General features: G+C 44.3%; 1 protein-coding gene across 1 annotated transcript in view; it reads left to right on the top strand.

Moving 5' to 3' along the window:
- Nucleotides 1-25,952, top strand: part of Ust (uronyl 2-sulfotransferase) — a 267,090-nt gene that overhangs the window by 174,397 nt on the left and 66,741 nt on the right. The window contains exon 5 of the mRNA XM_005321354.5: nt 3,215-3,368. Within this exon, the coding sequence (XP_005321411.2) occupies nt 3,215-3,368 (154 nt within the window). The remainder of the gene's footprint in view (nt 1-3,214; nt 3,369-25,952) is intronic.

Here is a 25,952-nt window from a genome sequence, read left to right as displayed (position 1 = left end):
GAAACACTGCCTGATTCTTCTTCCGTTCTCTGGTACAGAGCATCTTGGAGCCTGTGATCAGCGGTTGTCTCTGTGGTGTTTTAAAGCACAATAAATAGCAAGTTAGAACCATGGATTACAAAATGAAGGGAAATAAGTTTTATTATAAAAACCAAAGGAATTTTAAAAATATATAAACAAAAAAAAAACTAAAGGAATAAAAACTCACGCCCCAAAGAAGCTAATCCTTTGTGTGTGATGACTTGGACAGAAATAAGTGTGCCTGAAAGGAAGGTCAGGAGTGTCGGCTGGGTAGGACAAGGACTCTGTCATCGTCAGGTTGACCAGTAGGATGGACTTCACAGGGAGTCCGTGGAACCTTCTCCCAGGGGTTTTAAACATAAGGCAGGATGCTGTGCTACTGGGATGGTGGGGTCAAAGCATTCTCTTCTCTCTCATTCTCTTGGAGACTCAGGTGAGCCATAAGTTCACAAGACCCAGAGGACTTTATAAGTGTGACTACAAATTTTCAACACAGTTAAGAGAATACTGAAGAGGAGAACCGTATCCTGAAAGAGGGTGGAATGAGGGAGGGAAATGTGTTTCCTCCTCAGGCACTAGGACACGAGGTATACTCTGGTGATGTCATGGTGGTCTTCTGGCCTCATATTGTTGACACACCACCTGGGTTTTGCCAGTTTGGGAGGAACTTGTACACACCAAAAAGACTGGGATTGACAGCTTGAAACCATTATTATTATTGCTTTCTGGAAAGGGAGAGAGAGATATTAGACATATCTCTTGATAGTTAGAAATTTCTAGACAGAGGCTATTGTAGTACAGTTGACAGTGACTTTATAAGCCATCTAATACTTGTGTTTGGGAAAACTGTTCTGGAATTCTTTCATCTGGATGCTGTGTATAAACAGGAGCAAACCATCTGTGCTCAGTAAGCTGGTCAGTACTCACATCCATGGCCTCATGGCAGTGGTCAGGTTGAGAACCATCTCCTAATGGGAAGCTGTATGTTGATTGACATGATTGGGAAGTTACTAATTAACACTGGTAATTGTTCTCACAAAGATAGAAGTACCATTGAGGTTTGTGAAAGAAAGCATGATTTAATTTTTGGAGGATCATATTGGATTCATATTTGGTATGCAAGTTTTATTTTGTAGTGCCTAACATTATTACTTTAGTTACTGTTTATCATAGATATGAAACCCAGTTTAATTAAAAGAGGATGATAAATTCAGGATATGTGTGGTGGTTAGCTGGAGGTTGGCACAGCTAACCCCTAGGACTACAGTTAGATGTTCTTCCAGTGGCCTGAACATCATCTGGGAACTGACAAGATTCCATTAGCAAGGCTAGGCCTTACTCCTGAGCAGTCTATTTTCCTAGTTCGTAGAATCTGGGGAATCCAGGATATCATGCACACATCCTGGTGTCTGAAAGTTCACTATTGGCGTTATTCCTTTGCATTCCTTTGGATTTTTTTTCTCTAAAGATTGTCTTCAAAAGTTCAAATAAGGCCAGGTGCGGTGGCTCACACCTATAACCCCAGAGGCTTGGGAGGCTGAGGCAGGAGAATTGTAGGTTCAAAGCCAGCCTCCACAGTTTAGCGAGGCTCTAAGCAACTTAGTGAGACCCTGTCTCAAAATTTTAAAAAATAAACAAGGGCTGGAGATGTGACTCAGAGGTTAGGTACCCTTAGGTTAATCCTTGATCCCAAATGAAATAAACAAAAAAAGTACAAATAAACTGGACAAAACATTATATGAATAAGATGCTCAGAAAAATCTTTGAAGCTCATATCTTCTGATGACAGAGCCCCTAATACTGTAGCAACGGAACAACTTGGAAGCGTGCACGCCTGGGCACACACTTCTTCAATCAATCACCATTGTTGAGCACTGATGAGGCCACCCACTGTGCTCAGTGACATAGTTCTTGGCTGCAGGAGGGTCACAGTCTGAGGAGAGAGATAGGCATGCCAACACAGTACAGGAGGAGGACTCAGGCTCAGAGGAGGTGGGGAGTGGATAGTCCATTGGAGATCATTGCTGGAGAGGTGACTGTGAGTCTGAGCTGGGTTTTGAAAGGAAAACCATCCATCAGCTAGAGAAGTGGGAGCTGGGGTCTCCCTGCCTGTTTTTTTCTGAGCTTTTTGTGACCCCTGATAGAATAGGAAGTCATTCTTATCAGAAGGTCACAGGATCACAGGGACCCTCAGGAGGGCTACCAGAGCATGAGCTTTGCCCAGAGCCAAGACTTCACAGGACCCCTGCTTCCAAACAGTTCACAGAAAAAGGGGAGTCCTTCAAGAAAATCCAGCAGCCCAGTCACCATGGCTTGCAAAGCCTTGCTCTCAGACTGACTCCTACTATAGTTGTTCAAGTTTTGTAGTTGGAATGAACATGGAATGCCTAGATATTTATCTTTTTTTTTTTAAATCAAAACCACTTTCCATCACTGCAGGATAATTACATTGATTTTTGATTCATTCTTCATATCTATTACATTATTAACTTTCCCAGCTCTGGAATTGTCTTTCCATGGTTTAATAGCACAGATTCTGGAGCCTGATCACCTGACTTCATCTCTCAGTTCAGCCACAGTTCCCCCATAATATGGGGGATATTATGGTTTCTACTCTGTGGAGGTGTCGGGGGGCTTCAGTGAGTGGACATATAAAGTGTTAGGAACAAGGTGGAAAGATCACCCAGTGAATTCTGGCTGCTGTTAATTCCCTCACCGCAGAGCTCCTTGCCAGGGAGTGTTTGGATGACAGTGCAGAAGTACCATTGCACCCACCACAGCACCCAGCATTAACCAGTCCATTGAATTATTCACTAAGGGCCCGCTACGTGCCAGTGGGTCCTGTGCCAACCAGTGGGCATCCAGAGCCCCCATCCTCAGCGTCTGAGCCTAGAGAGAAGATCAGATGATGTCTGTGCCTTGATGCTGACTAGCAGCATGGCTTGTGTACAGTTAGACTATCAGCATGTCCTCCCAGCTTCTTGAAGGGCCTGGATAAGATGTCACTATCTCTGCTTCCTGCATGAAACAACACGCCTGTCAGCACACATGCTCAGTGATGTGCTGGTGTGCACCTGGGCAGATGGGGCAGTCACTAGGTAGCAGGTTGACTAGAGTGAAAACCCTGTCCACTTTTCTTCCTGCAGAAGCGATGGGTTGTAACGAGCTCCCTGTTTGTGCATGTGTGTCTTAGGTTTGGAGGAGACCAGCCCGTCTACATCAACATCATTAGAGACCCCGTCAGCCGGTTTTTATCTAACTATTTTTTTCGTCGCTTTGGAGACTGGAGAGGGGAACAGAACCACATGATCCGCACCCCCAGCATGAGGCAGGAGGAGCGCTACCTGGTAAGTCCTGTTGTGTGTTGGAGGTGGTTTCTCTGCTTCCCTGAAGTGGCCAGTGGTTTCCTAATTTTCTCAGCTTGTTTTTGGTACTAGGTAATAGATCATTCCTTGTGACTTCTGACCAGCACTGTCATGGTGAAGAACAAATATGTTTGAGGGTCTCTCTTAGAGGGTTGCAGGGGTTTTTTTTCTCATCCCTCTTCCTATTCAGTTGCCATTGCAACCCATAAGGGAAGTTTTTAAGGAGGATCCTCAGATTCCTAAAAGAACCTAGGGCTTTCCAGAGTCACTCCTCCAATAAGGGGCACTGTCATGACAATTGTCATCTCTGACTTCAAGTTCAAGGTTCTTTCCACCACAGCACAATAGGACATGCCAACACAGCAATAACTGTATTTCTGGGCCTCTTTGGGGATCCTCAGCTCCATAAAAGATGTTAGTCTTGACCCCAGTAATTGTTACCAAAAATGGAGGGCAGGGCTGTGTATCTTTCTTCCAGCACTGGAATAAAAGGTAGGTTTCTCATCTTCTTGTGACTGTGTTGGCAAAAGTTCTCTGAGTAGCTGAGAGCCCCATGTTTAGGAGATGGAAATGCTGGTCTCTGTCTGACATGAGCTGAAGGGTTCCTCCAGATATCCTGGGCTTACAGGCACAGGTAGAGCAAGAAAGAAACATTGAGGGGTCAGTCCAAACATGGCCCCCACTGCAGCAAGATACATGGTACCTGCCCCGTCTGCTGCCAGCTCCCCAGCATCAGCCATTCAGCTATAGATCAGTGGAGTTGCTCGCTATGCCAGCACACGGCCCAAACTCCTGTGTCCTCATCGAATTCTTCAAAACATAGTAAAAGTATGTGTTTAGGGTGTGGGAGCATTTTTGTGTATCACCTCAGTGTCACTGTCATCTTGAGAACTGTGACTAGAGCTGAGAGCATTGCAATCAGAGAAGCAAAGCATCTCATCCAGAGCTGTAACCCAGGCAGTAGAACTGAGCCTTTCACTCCCTGTGCAGTATAGATCAAATGCCCTAATCTGAAAATCTGGAATGCTCCGAAATCTGAAGCTCTTTGAGCCCCAGTAGACCATACCTGACTTTATGGGACAGGGCTCAGTCAAAATGCAGACTCACTAAAAATACTGTATAATATGACCTTTGCCCTATTTATATAAGGTATATATAAAACACAAGTAACTTTCATGTTTAGACTTAGGTCCCATCTCCAAGATCTCATTATGTATATGCAAATATTCCCAAATCCAAAAAAGTCTGAAATCCAAACCACTTCTGGCCCCAGGCTTTTTGTATAAAGGATATAAATCTGTATTTGTATTTGTTCAACTATAAGACTTCAATGAAATATTTTGATGATATATTTTTAAACTGGCTTTTATCTATTTTTGCTTTAGGTTTTTGTCTTGTTTTATTTTTTTAGTTTTTGATGTTGAAAGCCTTAATCTTTGTCTTTAAACCACATGTTAGGAAGATGGCTGTATATATTTCTCTAATAACAAGTTTATATTCAAAGCATAGAACCACTTATTAGCAGAATAATGCCTTCTCAAATTATCTTTATTGTTTGTGTTGGATCTTGATTAGTATACTTATATCTTCTTTTAAAAACATAGAGTACATTCCATTTAACCAAAATAATATTTCAAAGTTCTGATTTAATCCTGATACTAAGAAGGCTAAAACCGAATGATAGCAGAAAACACTGAGAAGCCAGAGATGGAAACTAGTCGTGAATTCTGTTCTTCCAATAGCAATGCAAGAGTCAAGGGGAATGCCCTAGGTTCTTGACCTCTGTCTAGCTTTTTGGCATCCTGTAAATCATTCTGTGCAATATGATTTTCATGCATTCATATAATAAGGCATAATCACTAGAGAAATTACAAACAGAGAGAAATGTATTTAAAGAGCTCATAAGGTGTTGGAATTGGTAGTAGATAGTCTTCTGTTTGTGTTGAGCTGGTCACCGCCTTGGGGATGTGACCTGAGCCATACCAGTGAATTCCCCGCAGAGATTCGCCCTTTTCCAAGTGTGAGCGCTGTGTTCTGGGAGGGTCATCTCAGATGACCTCATCAGACAATTTGTTGGCAAGGCCTCTTCAGGGAAGCACTAAACTCCCCAAAATGGTCAAGCAGAAAGTTGGGGTACTGGGATTGAGAGGAGAGAGACTCAATTCCTTCACCATCTGCCCAGAGTACACTGTTAGAAGGCTGCCTTCTTGTTCAAGGAGAGCTTATGTGAAAGAGGGTCTATTGCTCCTCTTCATCCTCCTCATCATCTTCCCCTCCTCTTCCTCTTCCTCCTTATTCCTCTTCCTCTTCTTTGTTGTCATCCTCGTCCTTCCTCCCTCCTCTTTCTCCTCCTCCTTTTCCTTTCCTCCCTCCTCTTTCCTTCTTTTCTTAATAGCTAAAACTTTTTATTCCCTTTTCTTGATCCCATTAAACCCTTGATATAAAATTGCCCCTGTCATAGCCTTTCCTTGTCATAGCCCAGCTGCTCTGTTGTGTGATTCAAAGGAGAGGGTTTTTGTGTCTCTCTGGGGCATAGGCAGCTGTGGAGAGTCACTGTCCCCTAATTGAGGCCTTGCCTGGGGCGAGAGCTAATCAGTGCCAACCCTGGCTGTGCAGGTCACCCTCTCAGGGGCTATGCACCAAGCAAGGACCCTTCCTGCGTGCCACATGCACTTAAGGTACCAGACTGGCCTGAGTGGGTCCACCAGTTTACCACGCTAGTCCAGGTCTCCATCCTCTGAAGCCTCTTGGTTTATCCAGTTGCCAAAACCCGGCTGCGTGTTCTTGGCTCTGAGCCTTGCAGAGCTGCTTAGCATACAGCTGAGCTGGCCTTGAGCTTGCTGGGGGAGGGAATGAATGGTTTTCCTGGTGGAAAGTAAAGGGGTCTAGGTCTACAGGGGCCCCTGGAGATGAAGATGATGTTGGCATTTCACAGGTGCAGGAACAAGCCTCGGTGGACACAGGTCATGGGGCCCACAGTGGTAGAAGCCAGTCCTGACTGCCCACTCAGACCCTACATTTCACTTCCTGCATGGTCAAGGGAAAAGAGGACTGGGCCCAGCCCCACACTTTATGAGCAAACTCATTTGTATGTTACATCATCTGCACCACTTTACAAAGACACTGCTGTTAAAACAATTTGTTTTCAAACATTCAAGCATCTTATAGGTGTTCTCTGTATTTTCTGAAGACAGCTAGGTTTTCCCAAGCTTTCTATTTTCCTTCCAAACCATTCCTTGTTGCATTTATCAGAAAATCATTTTTAAGTAAATTAATATGAACGTAGACACAGTTGACCGGTAGCACCATACCAAGGAAAGGCTGTGGTCATGGGCTCCTTTGTCTGTCTGTCTGTCTAGAACCAAAGTCTCAGCCCTTGGGTGCCAGGGGGCTACCTCCCTTTTTGGTTTGAGAGCCATCTAAGCCAGGCAGCTTTGGACACATCCTAGCTGGAGTGCAGGCTGCTGTACTCCCAGGCAGGGGAACGCCTGGCACCCAGAACACCTTTAATGAGGGAATGAAGGACTTCAAAGGAAACGCAACATTGGGTTTGTAGGGGAGCCCGAGCCTCCCAGCCCTGCTGAACCACTTCCTGTTGCAGTCTCTGAGCTTCCATGAGTCTGAATTTCTCCTGTTGTCTTTTTTGCTCTGCCAGTTGAACCATGTGGGGTTCGCGCTTGCTATTCGCCTAAAACCTGGCCTTAAAACTTTTCATGGTGAGGTATTTTACAAAGATACTGCTTTGCACTTTCAAACTCCAAACTATGTCAAGTTGGGCTGCTCCCCAGCCAGCCATCGCTGCCACCTCACTAGGCGATCCTCCACATGAAGAGGAGGGAAATACGGGAGAACATTTTCCCAGAGAGAAAACCGCCTCTGTGATGCTATTCATTCGACTTGGCTGTAAAGCATGGAAAGTAATGCATGTTTCAAAGAGAAGATGCGTAATTTACAGCTTCTTAATTCATAAAGAATTTCAGTGAATCATGTTGGCCCCATTGGATTCTGGAGAAGCCTGAAAATTGGCCAGAGTCAGCAGAGGTTTTCAGAAAGCTATGCATTTTAATCTGCTTGAAAGTTGTGGACTCTGGCCATCCTTTAGCTCTGGAAATATACATGTGAAACACTGATGTGTGGAAATTTCCACTCCGTCCTGACCAGCGGAAGCTGTTCTGTGAATGAAACCTCAGGCTTTGCCTCCATTCCTACAGTGTCACTTTTCTTAAAGGAAAAAAAAAAAAAAGGATTTGGATTTTCTGTGCTTTTTAAGTGTTTCAGCAAATATGTTTCCAGGGTCTTCAGAGGTAACAAGTGAAGTGCTTCATCTCCAACTGGTTTGAATTTGGTTTTGACCCAGTAGGGGCCTAAGACTTGGTGTTCTCATGCCCTGTCTGAGCGGCCCTAGCTACATGACGAGGCCAGGGATTTAGCCCCTACTCCTTTCCTCCTGTGTCACAGGATTGTTGGTGGATTCACCTGTACACAGAAGGGCTGTGGAAGATAAATTTTAGTTTTGATGCATTCATCCCCTGGCTGTGTCAGTGACTCCCTATGATCCAAAAATGTTCCCTTTGCTCTTTGGTGGCAACTCCGGAGGTGGTAGGCATCATTCTATTCGAAGCGACATTTTTTTCTATAGTAGCATTCTATTGAAAGGGACATTTTTTCCTACAGGTTTGGAGTGTCCCTGCTAAGGGAGCCCACAGGGGCTGCTGCTGTTTTCACAGGGCTTAGGACACCTGGGGCCATACCCTGAGCCATTGTCAGGTCTATGGGTTTCAAGTGGCCTCTCAAGACCCCGGGAACAGGCTTCTAAGGAAAGGGCTGCTCTCTGTGTTCCCAACAGCTGGAGATGTGTTTTGATCCCGGCCTGCTGGCAGACATTGGTCCCGTGTTTATTTACTTGGAGCTTGCGTAGGCACAGGGTTGTGGAGTCATATGATCGGCTCATCCTCCCCATGTGAGGGGTGGAGGGGTCCCCTGGAGTCTGACACTGTGCCATGAGGATAGGAGCATCCAGCGGCACCCGGGACAAAGGAGCCCTGCTTCAGAGACAGTCTCTGAAATCTGTTTGTCAAAGGTATTTTTAGAACCAAAGGCCATTTCTGGGGGGTTAGCATGATGAGCAGTATCCCTGGGGGCTGGGGTAAGCAGAGGAAGATGGGCAGAGGAGGGGAGAGGGAAGAGGGAGGCAAGAACTCCGAGGGGACTCTGGAGTAAAGGAGAGACATGAGAGAAAGCTTTGTAAGCAGAGAGGAAAATGCACCAGCCACCTCCTGAGCTGCCACCAAAGAGCATCAGCTGTGTGGGGGGCGGGGCGGGGGGTGTCACTGGCTAGCCTGCTTCCCCTTGCAGCCTCCCTGGGTAGTCTGAGCACCCACGTGCCGCCCCTCCTGTAGACCAGCAAGGCCGGCCCCGAGGCCAGATGGATGGGATGATCAAACTACAAATAAGGAAAATTGGGATTCTTTAGTCACTCAGGGAGAGGAGTTGTGAGAGCCATTGTGAGGACCAAAGTATACACCTGCCAGCCGAGATCAAGAAATGCCCCAAAGAGCCAGGTCCCGGAGGGAGAGCCTCAGCCACCCCAGAGTTGCAACACCAGAGTTTCTGGTGGGAAACAAGAAGTGCGCAGGCTCAGAATCTGTCCTGGCAACCAGATAGCATGGGTAAATAGGTGGCCTGGCTTCTTGGCCTCCTTGAGTCACTCAGTGACCAACGGCTACCTTGTGTCTCTCTGTAGCTCTTATTTAAGCTCTTCAGAGTGACTCCAATTTGTCCAGTCAACTGTGCTGCCCAGCTCCTCCCAGGACATGCTTGGCCACTGTGCCACAGAGTCGTCTCCTGCCTGCTGTGGTTAGGGGCAGGGGGTGGGACAGGATACAGCCGACTAGATGTAAAGGGCTACAGTAGTCCCCTTGCTGCTCTGACAGCTGAACACACACCCAGGAGATGGGCCACCAGGGAGTTATTCTCTCACAGTCTGCAGGTCAGAATCCAACCTGGCTCTCACCGGGCTAAAGTCGTGGTGTTAGCAGCCAGATCCTTTCTGGAGGCTCTCAGGGAGGGTCCCCTCCTTACTTGCTCAGGGGTTGACCCCACCCATTTTCTGTGGCTGTGGGACTCAGATCCCATTTTCTCGCTGCCCACCTGAGCTGAAGTCCATTCCTGTTTCGTAGAGGCCACTGACCTATCTTAGTCCGTGGCCCCCTTCCTCTGTCTTCACAGCCACCATTGGCAGGTGGAGTCCCTCTCGAAGCTTCACGTCTCTCTGTCTTCTTCCATTTCACTTCTCTAACCCCGAATGGAAGTGCCCTCCACTTTTAGAAGCTTAATATTATATTGGACCCACCCCGATAACCAGGATAACCTCCCTAACTCAAGGACCGTAACTTCAGTCACATCTACAGAGTCCCTTTTGCCATGTAAAGTAACATATGCATGATTTCCAGGCAGTAGGGCATGGACATCCTGAGGATCAGTTATTTCACCTATTGTGACATCATCACAGGACTGAGGGGACCGAGGAAAGGCTGTGAACATGACAGGCTTCCAGGAATGTGTCCTCTCCCACCCACAGGTGGGCAGTCTGCACTGGCTCTCCACTGTGCCAGGCTGCCGTGCAGTGGCCCCAAACCAGGACTTTCCTGTGCCTGCAAAACCAAGTGACAAGTCATGCATTGTGTCATACATTCTTCAGTGACTATTCATCCGTTCATCCATTCATCCAGCCAGCTGGCCAGCATTCAGCGTTCAGTTCTGACTTAGTACTGTCCACGTGGTAGGCACTAGAGTAGGAACTGCAGATAAAACATTGAGCAAATGTAGACACAGGGTCTGACCTCATGAGCTCACGGACCTAGAAGGGAGACAGGCATGAATCCCTAAACCATACAGATGTGCAGAGCAGCAACTGCATCACATCCTGAAATGCAGACGAACACCTTCCAGGCATGGAATGGGGGCACTTGGCATGTCTAGAAACTGAACTGAAGAGAAAGAAAAGAAAGAAGAGCATCCAAACATGGGGACGAGCCCATGCAAAGGTCCTGTAGCAGAAGGGAGCACAATGAATGAGGGAGAAAACCAGGGAGGCTAGAGCAGGAGGGACTAACTGATGAGAGAAGCAAAGAGCTTAGTTCCATGACATGGGCAGGTGGGGGTCGGGCCCCATAGAACCTCATCAGGCCCTGTCCAAGAACCCTGGGAAGGCACTAAAGCAAAGGAGCCATCTTTATATGAGATCCTGAAACTTTCACATTTTGGGGGAGAAAAATCACTTTGGCAACAACATATAAAGTAGAAGAAGGCCCCAAGTACATGTGGACAGACCAGTTAATCAGAGGCTACTCTAAATGTGAGAGTGACCACAGAGCAAGTATTTACAGACCACCAATCATGTCCAGGGAGCAGCTTCAGGTGGGGCAGAGTGGCTTGAGAGAGCATCTACACAGAAGTGCTCGACAAAGCACTGTCCTTGCAGTTGCTCTGCCTGGTTAGCCACAGAAGCCCCAAACTGGGAAATCGTAACTCCAACAGGGAGAGAGGCGACAGTTCTGAGCAGCAACACAGGAGTTGCCATTAGCAGGGTCGTGTTTAGTTAGCAAAGAGTGATGCAGACACCCAGCAACCTGACAAATGAGGTTCCGATGTGGGGATGTCTATGGGGAATCTGTAGGGACAGAGGCAGACATGGCAGGGGTAAGGAGGGAACTTCCCCAGCTGAAGTGACGCTCTAGAAAATGTGCAAAAGCCTGAGAACTACAGGCTGCTCCGGGTGACCTGCCCACTTGGCTGGAGCAGGGTTTGGGGGAGTGAGGATCTCGGGGTGGAAAAGTGTTTCTCCAGATGTCCCTGCAGGGAGAAAGCGGCTCTGCTCCAGCTCCTCTGACCTGCTTTCTCCATAGAAGGTCCCATCAGGACCATCAACCACAAGGGCTGCCAGAGTACACCAGGTGCATCCCCCTGGCCACCTGTCAGCTGAGCTCATCTGCTCTGGGCCCCGCCCCTCACTATGAGTCAGCCGAACCGCTGCAGCTGTGCCTGGCCACTGGAGATCAGTGCTGCACCCCTGCTGGGCCAGGTGGCTCCATTTACTAAGGTGGTGGCAGCAGCCTTGGCTGCTCTGGAGTCACCTGAGGGAGCTTTACACACCAAGATGCCTGATCCCACTTGGGCAGATTCTGGTTTAATTGGTCTGGGGTGCAGCCTGGCTTTGATACTAAAAAATATTTTAAAAAATCAGAAGTGATGCCAAGGTGTACCTAAGACTGGGAACTTAACCACCCATTCATTCTTGGCTGCATTAGCTAGAACTGTTTTCAATGAAACACCTGCAATGTCTTAAAAACTTACTTTCTTATCCTCTGCCCATTTGGAAAATGCTGTATTTGCCTTCTTAGAAATGTTCTATTTGCTAGGCTTTTAATTGGCACCTGCAAATAAATGTCATTAAGGAAGTTGGATGACGTACTGCAGTACCTGCTGCATCTGTATGCCGTCCATCAGTCAAGCATTGTTCTAAAATCAAAGTGGGGAGTATTTATTATTCTGCAAAGAGTATATCACTGTGCATTTAAGGTCTCACTTTTGGAAGCTACACTTTAGACATCAAAACAGGGAGTGAGCACTTTGATGAATAAAGTATTTTAGCCCGTGGACATCCTTTTATTTAGGCTGATAAGGCACTTGGAGTCCATTGCCTTGTCTTCAAGGGGACATAAGACATTCTTTAAATGCAGGACAATTCATATGAAGACATAAATGCTAACTAAAATGATGCGAGTGAACAGACCTGTACTTGAAATATGGAAATGTTCTTTAAATGCAGTGAGGGAGTTTGCGGTTTGATGAAGCAAGGGGGTGAAGTTCACATAAACTAAAAAACTAATGAATCCATTTATTGATGTCAGAATTTTGAATTCCATACCTACACTTGTTTTACAGAAGTTGGCACACCACTAGATTTGTCCCCAATTTGCTCTGCCATTTGTAATAATTTTTCTTTTGCTCAACTGTTTTACATACACAGTATAAACTCCCCAAAGGCCGAATGACCTCCAAACGTGTTCTTAAAAATATTTTGCAAAGTCTGAGACCAAAAAAATAAGCGTAAAACATCTAAGAGATTTATTGGAATCTCAGCTTGAATTCTAATTGCAAGTGCTTATGAAAATGTCAATATTAACATGAAATAGCTGGCAGTTTTTCTAATAAATGTAAATTGAATTAGATAGTGTGTAATTGGAAAAATACTCGTTTCACTCAGGTTCTCAAAACAAGCCTCAGAATCTGTTAGCCAAAGCAGTCTTGCCCTCTAATGGCTAGAAATTGAAGGACAAAACTAAATACTGTTGACTGCAGGGAACATAGAAACCAAGAAGAGGGAATGGCTGACCATTTGTCACCACATATATCAAGTATCTCTGCAAAGGATGGGCACCATATAGGTACTCCCATAAGCATACTATTATTATTATTATCATTGTTATTGTTGTGGTGCTGGGGATCCAACCCAGGGCCTTGTGCATGCCAGACAAGCTTTCTACCACTGAGCTTTACCTACCTCACCCAGCATGGGGACAGAAAGATGGAGAGCCGAGGATATGCCCAGTGCCTTGGAGCTTTGGGGTGCTCTTCAATATAAACAGGTATTGCAGATGCCCCATCTCCTACAATTCAATTGAAAAGTCAAATTTGTCTTTTATATTAAAATATTTAAATGCCTGAGAAAGTTACAAAATGAGTAATCAGGTCCAGAAAGTGTGAGAGTCATAGTTCGTAATTAATGAGATTTGCAAAGCATAATTTAACAAACTATTTTTGTTCCCTTTTATGATTGACTAATGAGTGTCACAAATAGAATGGAAATGATACCAGTAAATGTGGTCTGGTGGGAGTTTAGTAGGAAGTTTGATTTTATCTCATCTGACATTTTTCATCACCTTTTAGGAAAGCAGCTGAGAATGAATGGTTCAGGTGGGGGTTCCTCTGGCTTTAGAGTCACACAAGGATGGCTGCTGTTTCTCCAACTGTAAAGTCAAAACACTCCCAGCTCTTGAAATTAGCACACCTCTTAGATGGGACTTGTTAGAAGAGCCATCACATGTATAAAAGAGTTACCAAGTTCAACAAGAAAAGTGGAGAACTTTGATGACAATAAATCTTAAGATAAAATTGGTGGCATTCCATAACTGAGCACTACTCATACCCTTCGAGAATAAAAAATGTGACCACAACCAAGGCAATAAGATTAGCTTTGGCTTTGATTATTATTAATCTCTTTTTCTCTGGGTAATTATTTCCCAGTGTGGATTTGTATTTTTTTCTACTTGCTCATATAGTGCTTCCTAATCCTTCAAATTATTTCATGTCTGCATAAGCCTTATGTTTTTAACTAAAGTACCACTGATGATAAGGCATGATCTCTTTCTAGTCTCAGCACCATCTCCACCCGCTGTTGAACACCCAGGAGCAGATACAGATGTGTTTGGTGCACCTCGCATGTGCGATCTCAATGTATTTTGAGCCACACTTATGTGCCAGGCACTGTCATGGAAATAGCTGTGACTTGTGTTCCTATGTCCTGCCCTACCACACACAGCTCCTCCTATATTCCGTTATCAGTGAGAGACGCCCCCATCTGTTCAGACACCCAAACAAGAGACTCTGAGCCTTCCCTGCCTGCCTTCTCTTCCCCACCCCCAACTCATATGCAACCGACTCTTCTCTTGGTTCAATCCTGTTGCTATAACAGAAGGCCCAAGACCAGGTAATTTGTATAGAACAGAGATTTATTTGTCTCATGGTTTAGGAGATTGGGAAGTCCAGGAATATGGTGGGTCATTAATCAGTGCCAGCATCTTCTCAGTTTCTGCTGAGGACTTTGTGCTGCTTCAACTCAGGTGGAAGGTGGCAAGGCAGGTAGGCATGCAGAAAAGGGAAAAGGTGATCAAATTCCCTCCATAGGGGACACACTCCCACAAGAAATGCATTCATGAGGCTCCACCCCCACGACCTAAACCTTTCACTAGGCCCTGCCTCCCAACACTGCCAGGGTGCATATTCCAACACAAGTTTTGGAAGAGGCAAACCACATTCAAACCACAGCAGGCACCACCTCAGCCTGGGATCTCTGAGAGCCGAGCCTGATGTCCAAAGTGGTGTGGAGGGAGCTGGCCCACAGACAGCCATCCCAGGAAATAAGAAGGGGGGCTGCAGAGAGATATGGGCAGGTTTAAGTTGGTTACCACCATGGGCAAGGGAAGATAAGCCACCAGGACTCTTGAAGGCAGAATGGAATTTACTTGAGAGAAGAAATAAGGTAACTTCAATTTACTTATTCTGTCATTCATTAAATTTGCCCTTGGACCATTAATTCCTTCATGTCTGCACTCTGTTCTTTATAAACCTCTGTTCTTCATGAAAAACCTAATCTTAGGTATTCTGGACTGTGTACTCACAAGTTCCAGGTGTGTACTCACAAGTCACACTGACAATAGAATGCAGGGGACACACCAAGCTGCCAAGGCTCAGAGTTCTCAGGTTGCTTCTCTGTGAAGCTTGTGGCTGTGGCAAAGGCTAAAGGAAAAAGTGTCCAGAAGCATGAGACCAGACATCAGTGTCCAATAGCTCCCTCTATACCTTCTCTCGGGTCAGCCCCAGCAGTGGCTATTGACAAAGCCCTCAGCATTTCTCACCTGGACATCTGCAAAAGCTTGGGAGCTTATCTTCTGACCCCAGTTCATCTCCTTCCAACCCGTGGTCAAAGCATCTAGGGTGCAAATCTGATTCTGTTGTTCCCTGCAAAAACTCTGCTGTGGCTTCCCACTCCCCCTACATGTGATATAGCTGTCACCATGATTTTTATGATTATCATTATTTGATCAAAAAGCATCACAATCCTGTTCAAATATCTCAATAAAATTTTGATTAGTAGGAAGTATCATGTACCAATAAAGAAATGATAGGTTAATTAATAAAGAACAAAGGAAAAATTGGAGAGTTAGAAAATGTAGAGGGTAAAAAATCAAAAACTGTGGAAGTAAATATATAAATTCCCCAGGGATGTGGTGGACGAACACAAACAATTGAAAAAATCACAAAGGAAATGAATTTTAGATTTGTCCTTGTGAAAATTAACAGTTTCATTACACAGTTATAAATAATGCTATAAGGCAAACCAAAGGGAGACAATAGTTACTATCATTATGACAGAGAGTTAATTCTTTAAGACATAAGAGCTTTTACAGATCAGTGTCTAAGAAAACTAAAACCCCAACTGAGAAATGACAGATTCTAGAAAATCTAAAAATTATTCTGCCTCACTCATAATATTTAATTTGCAAATTAAGGTAGTAAATTATTTTAAAAATGCTTAACTTTCACCCCACTCGGGGGTGGAGATGATTTATAACATTTGCCAGTTTCTGTGGTGTAAATATTCTCCATGTTGTGAGGTCAAGCCACTAACGTGACATGACAGAACACAGCAGTTAAGAGACGTGCATGTGTCTTTTTTCAGCTGTTATGAGTGGCTCCTGTGCATCTCTGACTTATGCACAGTGCTGTCCAGTCTGAGAAATGAGAAATAATGCAGGATTTTAAACTGCACCCGGTCTTCAGGAATGAAGTTGACCATCTTCTCATCCATGTAAGGGACATAGAATGACATTTCCCTTGCTCCTCATATCCTTGCCCAATCTCCTAACATTCCAATTTATAGGAACTCTATAGAAAATTTTGGAATTAACCCATTATTTGTGATATGAATTTGCAAATATTTTCCTGCAAGTTTGTGATCTCTTTTCTTTGTGTTTTTTTTTCAATAAGAAATTTTTTTATTTCTTTGTATCCAGATTTATTGACATTTTTATGTATTATGGCTTCTAAGTTTATACTTAGAAGAACTTTTGACTCTGAAACCATAGAAAATATTCTCCATGGAATCTTCTGAGTTCTTTTTTGTGGTTGTTGTTGTTATTTATGTTGAATTAAAATCTTTAATCCATCTGAAATTTATAGTACTATCAGGTGTAATGTTAATGCACTATCTTTTCTCCCCAGATTGTTAATAAATTATCCCAACAACATTTATAGAGTAATTCATCTTTTCTCCACTAATCTAGTGTCACTTTTTCTGTATAATAAATATTTAGTTTTAAAGGGGTCTATATGTTTTATTTTGTCTCATTGGTCTGTATTTGAGGTGCAGGAGAACTCTGGTCTGTGTATTGTGTGTGTGTGTGTGTGTGTGTGTGTGTTTGTGTGTATACATACATGTATGCAAACTTTATATAATTACATAAGATACATTTATTATGAAATATACAATAATATAATGTTTATCAATAGATTTTCATGAGATTTTTTTCTGTTTACCAGATAAAACTATATTTCTAGCTAATAATGATAATTTTCTTTCTTTTCTCCATTTTTTTTGTAACACTCATCATCTTGCTATGATCTAGAACAGTGCTAAATATAATGGTGATAAGAATTGGTTTTTTACAGGATTCAGTTGGTCGAAGTAAAAATTAAATGGCTAGTTGCCAACCTTTGTTCATGTCCACTTTTTTCCTACCAGAGCATAATGTCTAGGATCCAGATTTCATAGACTGTAGTAAATGCAGAACAGACTCATCATTGACACTTTTGCAATACAAAGGAATGATGAGAAACAACTGGCGTCTGAAGGTCAAGTTAGGTGCACTTTTGCTTGGCTTTCAATTATGAGAGCAAATGTAAGAATGGATCCCTACATGGGGAGGGGGCTGGGGCTAGGTCTCAGCCATTTCTGACACTGAGATCTTGTCAATTGTAAAGCCTTCTTTGACTTCTGGGGTGAGGGGAGCTGTCAAAAAAAAAAGGTGGGTGAGGTCTTTGAAATGACTCTGCACACATGAACACACCTGACATTAGAAAGGTGGGGGACCTTTGGCTGGGTGAGGGACCCAGCCCTGTGGTCAGATTTCAGTCTCCATTGAACTACAAATATGGAAGCAAATGAACCAAGATCCTGGAAAGGAATGTTGATGCCTGGGCTGGGTGATGTTGCTCTTTGTGGTTTTGGACTTGAGAAGCACAAGGGAGAACTTCAAAGTAGCTAAATCCACCCTCCACCACGTTCACTCTTAGCCCTGTATCGTGAGCAAGCCCGGACTGTTCATTTTCCTTTGCTTTTGCAAACCAAGTTGACATTGAGGGAATAAACTCCTCACTTGAATTGTTTTGACTTAATCTACATCTGAGACTTTAGCTTGTCATTTTGGCTACTCCCCTGGTTATGTTTAGATTGTTAAGATCATAAAGTAGTGTATGCCTTTTACCTTTATGTGCAAACCCCAGGTTAAAAACCTGAGTAATTCTTTCTTTATTTTGGGTGATAGATTCTGTCTCCGGCCCATCACAGACTGGCTCCTCCTGCCTCACTCTGTTTCTTTTCTTCCCTGGATATTCTGCCCCCATTTTCATCAAGGATGAAAGGATACCCCATTGGGATATCCTTTGTGAAATCCATTTCATACAAATTGCCTTGTCTACTTTTATCCAATCTGATCACGGAAGTTACTTAAAACTTTTGAATAAAATACTACATCACCTATATATATGTGAGCCTGGTTTTAAAAAAAAATGTTCTTCCTTCATACAGTGGAACCTCATTTTCCCTTTGGAATATCTCTGAGCTTCTCGCCCTCTTTGTGGATGCTGCCTACACCACAGCCTTCAAATTCATCAAGTATGCAGTAGGCAGCCTCCAAACTCACCTCGGGTTCCAACCACTCTTCCTGGCCTCCGCGTGGCAACACACTGCTAGTTAGTTTTCTGACAGCACTTCACATCCTGCCAGCTCACCCCTGCTCAAGAAGCTCGGTGCTTCCTCCTGTGATGAATTCGGCAGTGCTCCCTCCAGCTTTCAGGACTCTTGGTGGTCTGGACCCATCCTGCCAATTTTGACTTACTGCTTTCCCAAATAAATGCTAATTACACCAAGTTCATCACATCCTCTTTCGAGAAAAATCTCATTTCCATTTTCATTCTCGTACTTACACTGCCACTCCAAGTTCTAAGGCTGTCAGCTCTTTCTTCTTTCCATCCATATCCTAGTCATCCTCCAAATTCTCACCTCTCGTCTCTCTTGGTCCCAACTTTTGGGACACCCTCCCTTTCTAGAATTCTGGAGGCTTGCTTGTGTGTTCTGCTTGTCACTGACTATTGGGTTTACACTGTCTTCCAGGTACTGCTTTGTATTTGAAGATCTCATTTTATCCTCATAACAATCTGAGGAGGAAGGTGTAATTATGATTTTACATTAAAGGAAAGAAGCCTGATGCTCAGAGAGATTAAGTAACTTGCCCAGAGTAAAGTCACACCCATTCATGATGGAACTGGGAAATGCAGGCAGATGGACTTCACAAGCCATGTTCTTGATTTACAGTTTGTAAAATAACATGATTGTGTCAGCACATCCATCTCAAGCCTCCCCATTCATTCAGTTTGTACATCTGTATTTTATGTGCAGGTATCTCAGTTGTCTCCAGAGTACTGTTGGCCATGAAACTGGACTGATATTTTTAGACTATAAAATGTCTGTTGGTGTTGATATAAGAAGATAACTGAGACTACATAATTATAAAGAAAGAGATTTATTTTCTCATGGTTCTGGAGACTGGGAAGTTCAAGAGCAGGGTGCTAACCTCTGGTGAGGGCTGCTTTTGGCTTCTAATCGCTTCTTCCAGAGGGAGGAGTGCTGTGTGCTCACATGATGGAAGGCAGAAGGGCAAGTGAGCAGACTGTCCCCTCCCCCATTAGGCCCTGCTGTGAGAATCTAATCTCATTCACCAGGGAGGAGTCCTTGTGGCCAGTCACCTCTGAATACTATCACATAGGCAACACCTGAGTTTGGAAGGGGATCCATCACACCATAGCAAGATGCTTAATTGTCCTCAGAGAGGTTTAGTCATTGCCCCTGAGGATCTGACAGGCTCTGCCCAGGGGACAGTGGGCCTCATGGTTCTTCGACTACAGGTAATAAAATTGTTATGTCAACTTAGTTGAATACATATTTTATTTTCAAAAACAAAAGAGACACTTTTGTTATGTTTAATAGCCTTAACAAACAGTATTTTTAAACTTGAAAGGTTTATGAGTTACTTACTTAGGTACTAATCTTAATAAGTCAATAAAATGTCCAACAAATCTTTGAAGTTTAATTTCCAGAATGTTTCCTTTTCAAGGAAAAGTACTTCTATAAAAATGGGATAAGACATTATGTGTTTCCTACCCTATACCTAAAGCTATTTTGGACCTCTTTCATCCAGTGTTGATTTTAATGCTTTAGATGAAAGAAATCTCATCTAATTCTAAGTGTTATTAGTGAGAGCCAAGTTTCTACAGAGGACAATTTGTGCTTAATTTATTTGCCAAACTACATTTAGTGCTTAGAATGTTAAGATTCAGTCAAAATAAATGATTTTTACATCAAGGGGTGAGTTAACACCAAGGTTTTAAAGAACTATCCTTTAAGAAACCCAAAGCACCTCATTAAGTCGACAGTCTTCAAAAAAATATGCTGTTCTCCAAAATAGTTTTATTAGTACCATTTTGCAAAAAGCAAAGCTGTGGCAAGAAGCAATTAAAATGTTTACCAGCATCTGTTGGAATGGTGTACTATGGAAGGCTTTGACTTAAGAACAGGTCGCCATTGGAAATCAGAGGTGGCTACCAGCAAGACAAGAAGCAAATGATCCACGAGCAAGAAGCCAAATACCAGAACAGGGTTTGTCATTAAGGTCCTTTAACAAGGGGTCCCAGGGCATTGATAAAAGGAAACAAAACAGACCTCAGGTAGTCATAATGCATCCAGGTAGAAAAGAAACATATAGGTCATCTCACCTCAGCTGCTCATGTGAGTTGTTGGGACTAGAGCAAGAGAGAAGGAACCTCCCTGTGGATTCAGCCCTCAGCTGATGCCGTTGACTGTGGAGGCCAAGCCAAATTGGGTGTTCATCAGAGAAAGTGAGTTTAGGAGATAGAGCGTCAGGAACAAATTTGTGAAGGACAAGAAGGTCATCGAAGGATATGTAAGTTCTGAAATCCAGCTGTCTCGTAAACATTTGCAATCTTCTAAACTCCACTTACTAATCAGCCAAGTTCAGTCTAACCTCTGACCAGAAGAGGAGGACATAGTCATCTCCAGGTGACCAAATTAACCAAGTCACCATAGGTGAAGCTGATCATCACCACCACCCTGCCTGGTGCATGGACACACACACACACACACACACACACACACACACACACACACACACACACACAAATTTAGTGCCAGTTATTGAAATTTGAGGTGCTATCTTTTAAGTTGAACTTTTTTCCCCTAGGTTCTTTGCCTTAAGTATAAATAAACCCAGGATATCCTACATTTTATTATCAACATCTTTTAATGAACCTACCCATCTGCAACTGGTTATGTACATCATGTGCATAAATGTTTAGACAATTTATATTTTGATACAGTCGATTCATTTATTCCTTCTTTCAACAAATGCTCAGCACCTACTCTGCAGTCAGCCTTTTAGCAGATGCTGAAGATGCACTGATGAAAAGCACAGCTGTGGTTCCAGTCCACAGTGTGCATCATCTATCAGAAAACAGACATTAAACAAATGGAAGAGATGATCAGGCTGTTGGAACAATATGTGCATAGGTCAAGAATCCCCAGTACTGCAAGAATCTCATGTGGATGGAGTTCAGAAAGCAGAGAAAGAGCTATGGTATGAACTGGAGAGCTGGGCAGGAGCTCAGTCACCAAAGGCCTTAAAGAAATATCCTAAATATTAGAGGCTGTATGCTAAGTATATTGGAAAGTCTTAGCTAGCTGTTGAGTTGTAATTGGGGAAAGGGACTGACATGACGGGGTTTGCATTTAAAATCTTGAGCCATGGGAAGATGTTTGGAGTAAAGCAAGGTACATTATTTTGGTTTTTGAATAGGATTGTCATGGTAAAGGGACTGAGAGGCATAGATAAATGAACATATTTATAAGGCTAAATCAACAGTTGCTTTGTGTGTGATTAGATGTAGAACTAAAGGAAGAAGAGAAGTTAAGAATGATTTCAGATCTCTGGTTAGATGAGTTTGAGGGATCGTGCTTCAGAGGGTAGGGGATGACGACAGAGGGTCAGGAGAAACAAGTTTTACTTTGGCTATGGTGGGTTCTAGGTGTCTGAAGGACATACGAATAAGACATCTAGCAGGCAGAGGAGGGCTGGGCTGCATATGTGGAATTGGAAGTATCAGAATCTAATAAATTTACTAAAATAATATACATTTCTTGAGGGTTGAGATCATGTCTAGAGAAATATTGGTGCTCAGTATTGCTGAAGTTATTGTTTTGAAACTCTGGGGTATGTATTAAGGGTGAGGATAAAACAGCCTAGGCGTCACCCATTTTTTAGCACTTGTTGAGGATGTAGGAGCAAAGGAAACTAAGCATGAGTCCCAGAAAGAGGACAGTATGGAAATTAGGTGTCACAGAATCAGAGAAGAGGTTTTAAGGCTGGTGGTGGGGGTGAGGGGGGTATTGCTCATCATTGTCAGAAACTTCCAAAAGGAACAAAAATAAGAAAAAAAGTATGACTATTGGATTTACTGTTTGATAAGAGCAAGTGATCTTGGCAAGATTAATTTCTGTTCAGTCATGTGGGTAGAAGCCAGATGGATGTGCACAGCAGGTGAGAAAGTTGTGGAGGAAATGGAGATGGTCTTGGGGAAGTCTGGTCCACATTGACCTGGTGTGCTGAGGTGTGCCCAGGTAGGAAACATCTTCAGTATTCTCTCTCAAGATCACTTATCAAGATAAGAGGTTGGTCCTCAGAAACTAAGGCGCTGGGGGATTCCATGTAACTTTTCTTAAAAAAAAAAAAGTACTGATTGAGCACTTGCTATATACATCGTCCAAAGTGATTAGCATGTGAAGGTCTTTCAAGAAGCACATGCCAAGATGCAATTGGATATGTAAGAGGTTTGCTGTGGGGGAAAAGCCAGTAAGGAAGAAAGGAAGTGAGAAGAGCCATTGGACCCTCATGAAAAATAGGGGAGAAAGAATTTCTAAGAAACTTTCAGACTGGCCAAGAGGGAGACTTCAAGTCAAAATCACACACCAGAGGAGTCCTGTGTCTGGCCAGAATGGGCTTGCCATGCTTTTCCACTGCCTGAGAGCAGCCCATGGAAAGCAAGGCTGTGGCACAAAGGTGGTGGTGTATTCAGAACAAAGCATAGAACCACTGGTCTCCCACATTCCCTGAAACAGGAGAGATTCATGGCTGCCACACATATATGATCTCATTTAATGTGTATAGCATCCTTCTAAGAGATTATGCAGTTTTGTACAGGAGACCCCAAGGACTATAGAGATTAAGTTACAAGCCTAAGTTCATACAACTAGTAAATAGCAGACTCGGATTTCAGTTGGTAGTGTGCTAGAGTTGGTTCAGAACCAGTCTGAAATTTTTAGGGATGGTGCTACTCTGGTAATGTCCTAGTGCATTTTCTGTTGCTCTAACAGAAGAGCTGAAACTGGGTGCATTATAAAGAGGCTTATTTTGGCTCATGATTCTGGAGACTGGGGAGTCCAAGATCAAGCAGCTTCATTTGGTAAGGACCTCATGCTTCTTTATAACATGGCACAAGTCAGAAAGGAAGTAGGAGCATATGAAAAAGAAAAAAAAAGGAGCAGCCATCAGGGCCCATCTGCCTTATAACAACACACTTCTCTACGAACTGACCAGCCCTGAGAATGGCATTTATTCTTTCAGGAGGTGGACCCCTCAAGACCTCAATGGCTCTTACAGGCCCCACCACCTCTCACTACCATTACCTTGGCAATTAAATGTCAACTTGTGTTTTGGAAGGGACAGACCATTGCAGTTGATGTCAAGATGGTTACTTGAATTTGGTGATGTAAGGAATATTTATACCGCAGGAATCTGCAGTTGTTACAACTCAGGCCTCTGTATGTGTTTGTTTAGAAACGATGGTTGTTATACATATATTAGGACCCAGTGGCTTGAGCCCAGGTCATCTGACTCCACAGCCAGCCCTCCAGTCTCTGCCAGGTGCCATTGGCTTTGTTTCCGTGATATATTTCTAATGCAAAAAATCCCTTCATCCACTTCCCTTCCTCTCAATCCCTGCAACAGAGGTTGCTGTGCCCTGAGTTTTACTCTTTCCTGAATCACCATCACCACCATGGATGTCTCTGTACTACATAGAAAGTGTCTCAAGGACAGGGAGAACGATCTTCTAACATGTCCTGTATTCTGCACATTGTGCCACTCAATAAATATGTGCTGTCAAAGGTGATGCTGATAGATATCCTTACCCCACTGATGACTGGGCAATGGGAACATCTGTGGAATAGTAGGAAGGGAGTGTTCAGCACAGTTGCATCTCTTCCTGAGTCTTACATTTATCAAGACAGACACTGCTGGGAAATGTGCTTCAACCCCGAGATGACCTTTTTTTAAGAGAACTGGAACATCCATTACAGCCCAGTGATGTGGTGAACGCGCTTCCTGCCTCCTCCCACCCCCGAGCCAGCAGATAGACATGGTCATCACCTGCCTCCCCGGCCGGCCACTTGGTTTATTGGGAAGTTGTTTATCCTCCCAGCTCTGCACTTCCCAGCCCGAGGAACAAAATGTGCACCCTGCCCCGAGCAGAGGGGAGTGCCTCATCTCTCTTGGTGCTCTGCCTCCCTGTGCCTGAGCTCAGCTCTGCAGAGAGCAACTCAGGGAGGACGAGGATGACTCGAACACCCCGAGAGGACTGTGGCCACTGTACAACCAGGTGTGCCCCAGCTGCCACTTCAGAAGTCTCAGGTCTTAGGTTCACTTCACACTTGACTCTGTGAACCCCTAAACATATTTCTTCCCTGAGCAGCTGTGGAAGCATGCATTCGTGCCGGGAAGCCTGCTCCCAGGTGACAATGCTGGTCTCTCGTGACAGCAATCACTGCCTCAGGGAAAGCTCTTTGAAAGCTTGTGGCAAGGCAAAAGAACCATGTGAATCGCTACTTTTATGCCACTTTGCAAGAATTTGTCTTCCTTATGAATTTATATTTAAAAAATTCTCGAGCAGGTACTATGTGACAGGCATTCCTCCCAGTGTTTGGGAAACAGTGACAGGAACAAAAATTGCTGCTGCGGTGGAGCTTTCATCTTCACTCCAGACCTCTTGATCTTCATCAAGTGTGTTTATGCAGCAAACATGCATTCACTGAGCCAAGCAGGCACTGAGCTTCCCCTCTGTGCCAAGCACAGAAACAGGACAAAGAACCTGCTCTCAAGGAATCCAAGCTCTGGGGCGAGGTAGACGCATAACCAGGTTCCAACCTCAGGGAATTGTCTAGAGACAGCAGTGGAGATGTGGGGAGGTCGTGTCTATGGGGTTCCTGGGGAGGTGACCCCTGAGTCAAGCCTTGCAGGATGAGGTCGCCTGGCAGAGAGGACATAACTTGATGCAGTGAAGGATGCTGAAAGAAGCAGCACAATGCAGGAAGTAGGAAGAACTGAATCCTGAGACTGGACAGCCCGGCACAGCCTGAAACACACGCAGGTTCCCTGGTTTACTCCAATCATACAAAAACAGCAGCAGCAGCACCCGCAACCGCAGCCATCTCTCTTCTGGTGTTCTCTGGAGGTGTCCCTGGTCCTTACTGGAAGCTGTCGACCCTCACAGTATGCACCATCCTCCATTCCACTTCACCATTCCATCTTGGCCTCTTTCCACTTCCCAAGCCAGCCTGTGGAGGAGACTTCCACCTGTGCCCAAGGATGCAGCCCTGTGCTCCCCCTCCCCCGCCCCCCTGTGCCTGGCATTTCACCAGCCACCAAGCAGCAGCTCAGAGCCTGTTGCTCTCTCCCACCCACATCCCAGAGAGGGAGTCCAGCAAGGAACTTCGCAGCCCACATCTGCTCCTTTCTGGAGTATGGGAACCTCATCAGTCCTCCAGCCTACGAAAAAGAGGTGCTAAATGTTCAAAGGCTTTGAAAAGACAAGAAGGGTCTGATTCCTCGGTCTTTGTTGTTCTCATTTGAGGCCTTAAGACCTTTGAAGAAGCCATTTGTGGCCTGTGAGAGCTCCGTGGAAGTGGGATGCTCTGACCTCACAATGCACCCCCAAATGAAAACCTTGGTTAAAAAGCTTAAACGGGCCGGGCATGGTGGCACACACCTGTAATCCCAGCGGCTCAGGAGACTGAGACAGGAGGATCGCGAGTTCAAAGCCAGCCTCAGCAACAGCAAGGCACTAAGCAACTCAGTGAGACCTTGTCTCTAAATAAAGTACAAAATAGGGCTGGGGATGTGGCTCAGTGGTTGAGTGCCCCTGAGTTCAATCCCCTGTATCAAAAATAAAAAGTTTAAATGGTTCAAATGAATTAGGCTTGTGAATAGAGAGGGAAGAACGGAGCGTGAATTAGGAAGAAGTTAGAGATTTCCAAGCCTTCCTTGTTGTAGGAGGTGGCCAAGCCACAAAGAACCCCAGGTTCTGCATTAGCTTGTTACC

This window comes from Ictidomys tridecemlineatus, chromosome 8 (assembly GCF_052094955.1).
Source record: "Ictidomys tridecemlineatus isolate mIctTri1 chromosome 8, mIctTri1.hap1, whole genome shotgun sequence".
In the NCBI taxonomy this organism is placed as follows: Eukaryota; Metazoa; Chordata; class Mammalia; order Rodentia; family Sciuridae; genus Ictidomys; species Ictidomys tridecemlineatus.
Note: the sequence above shows the minus strand (reverse complement) of the source record. Positions and strands in the feature narration are given on the sequence as shown.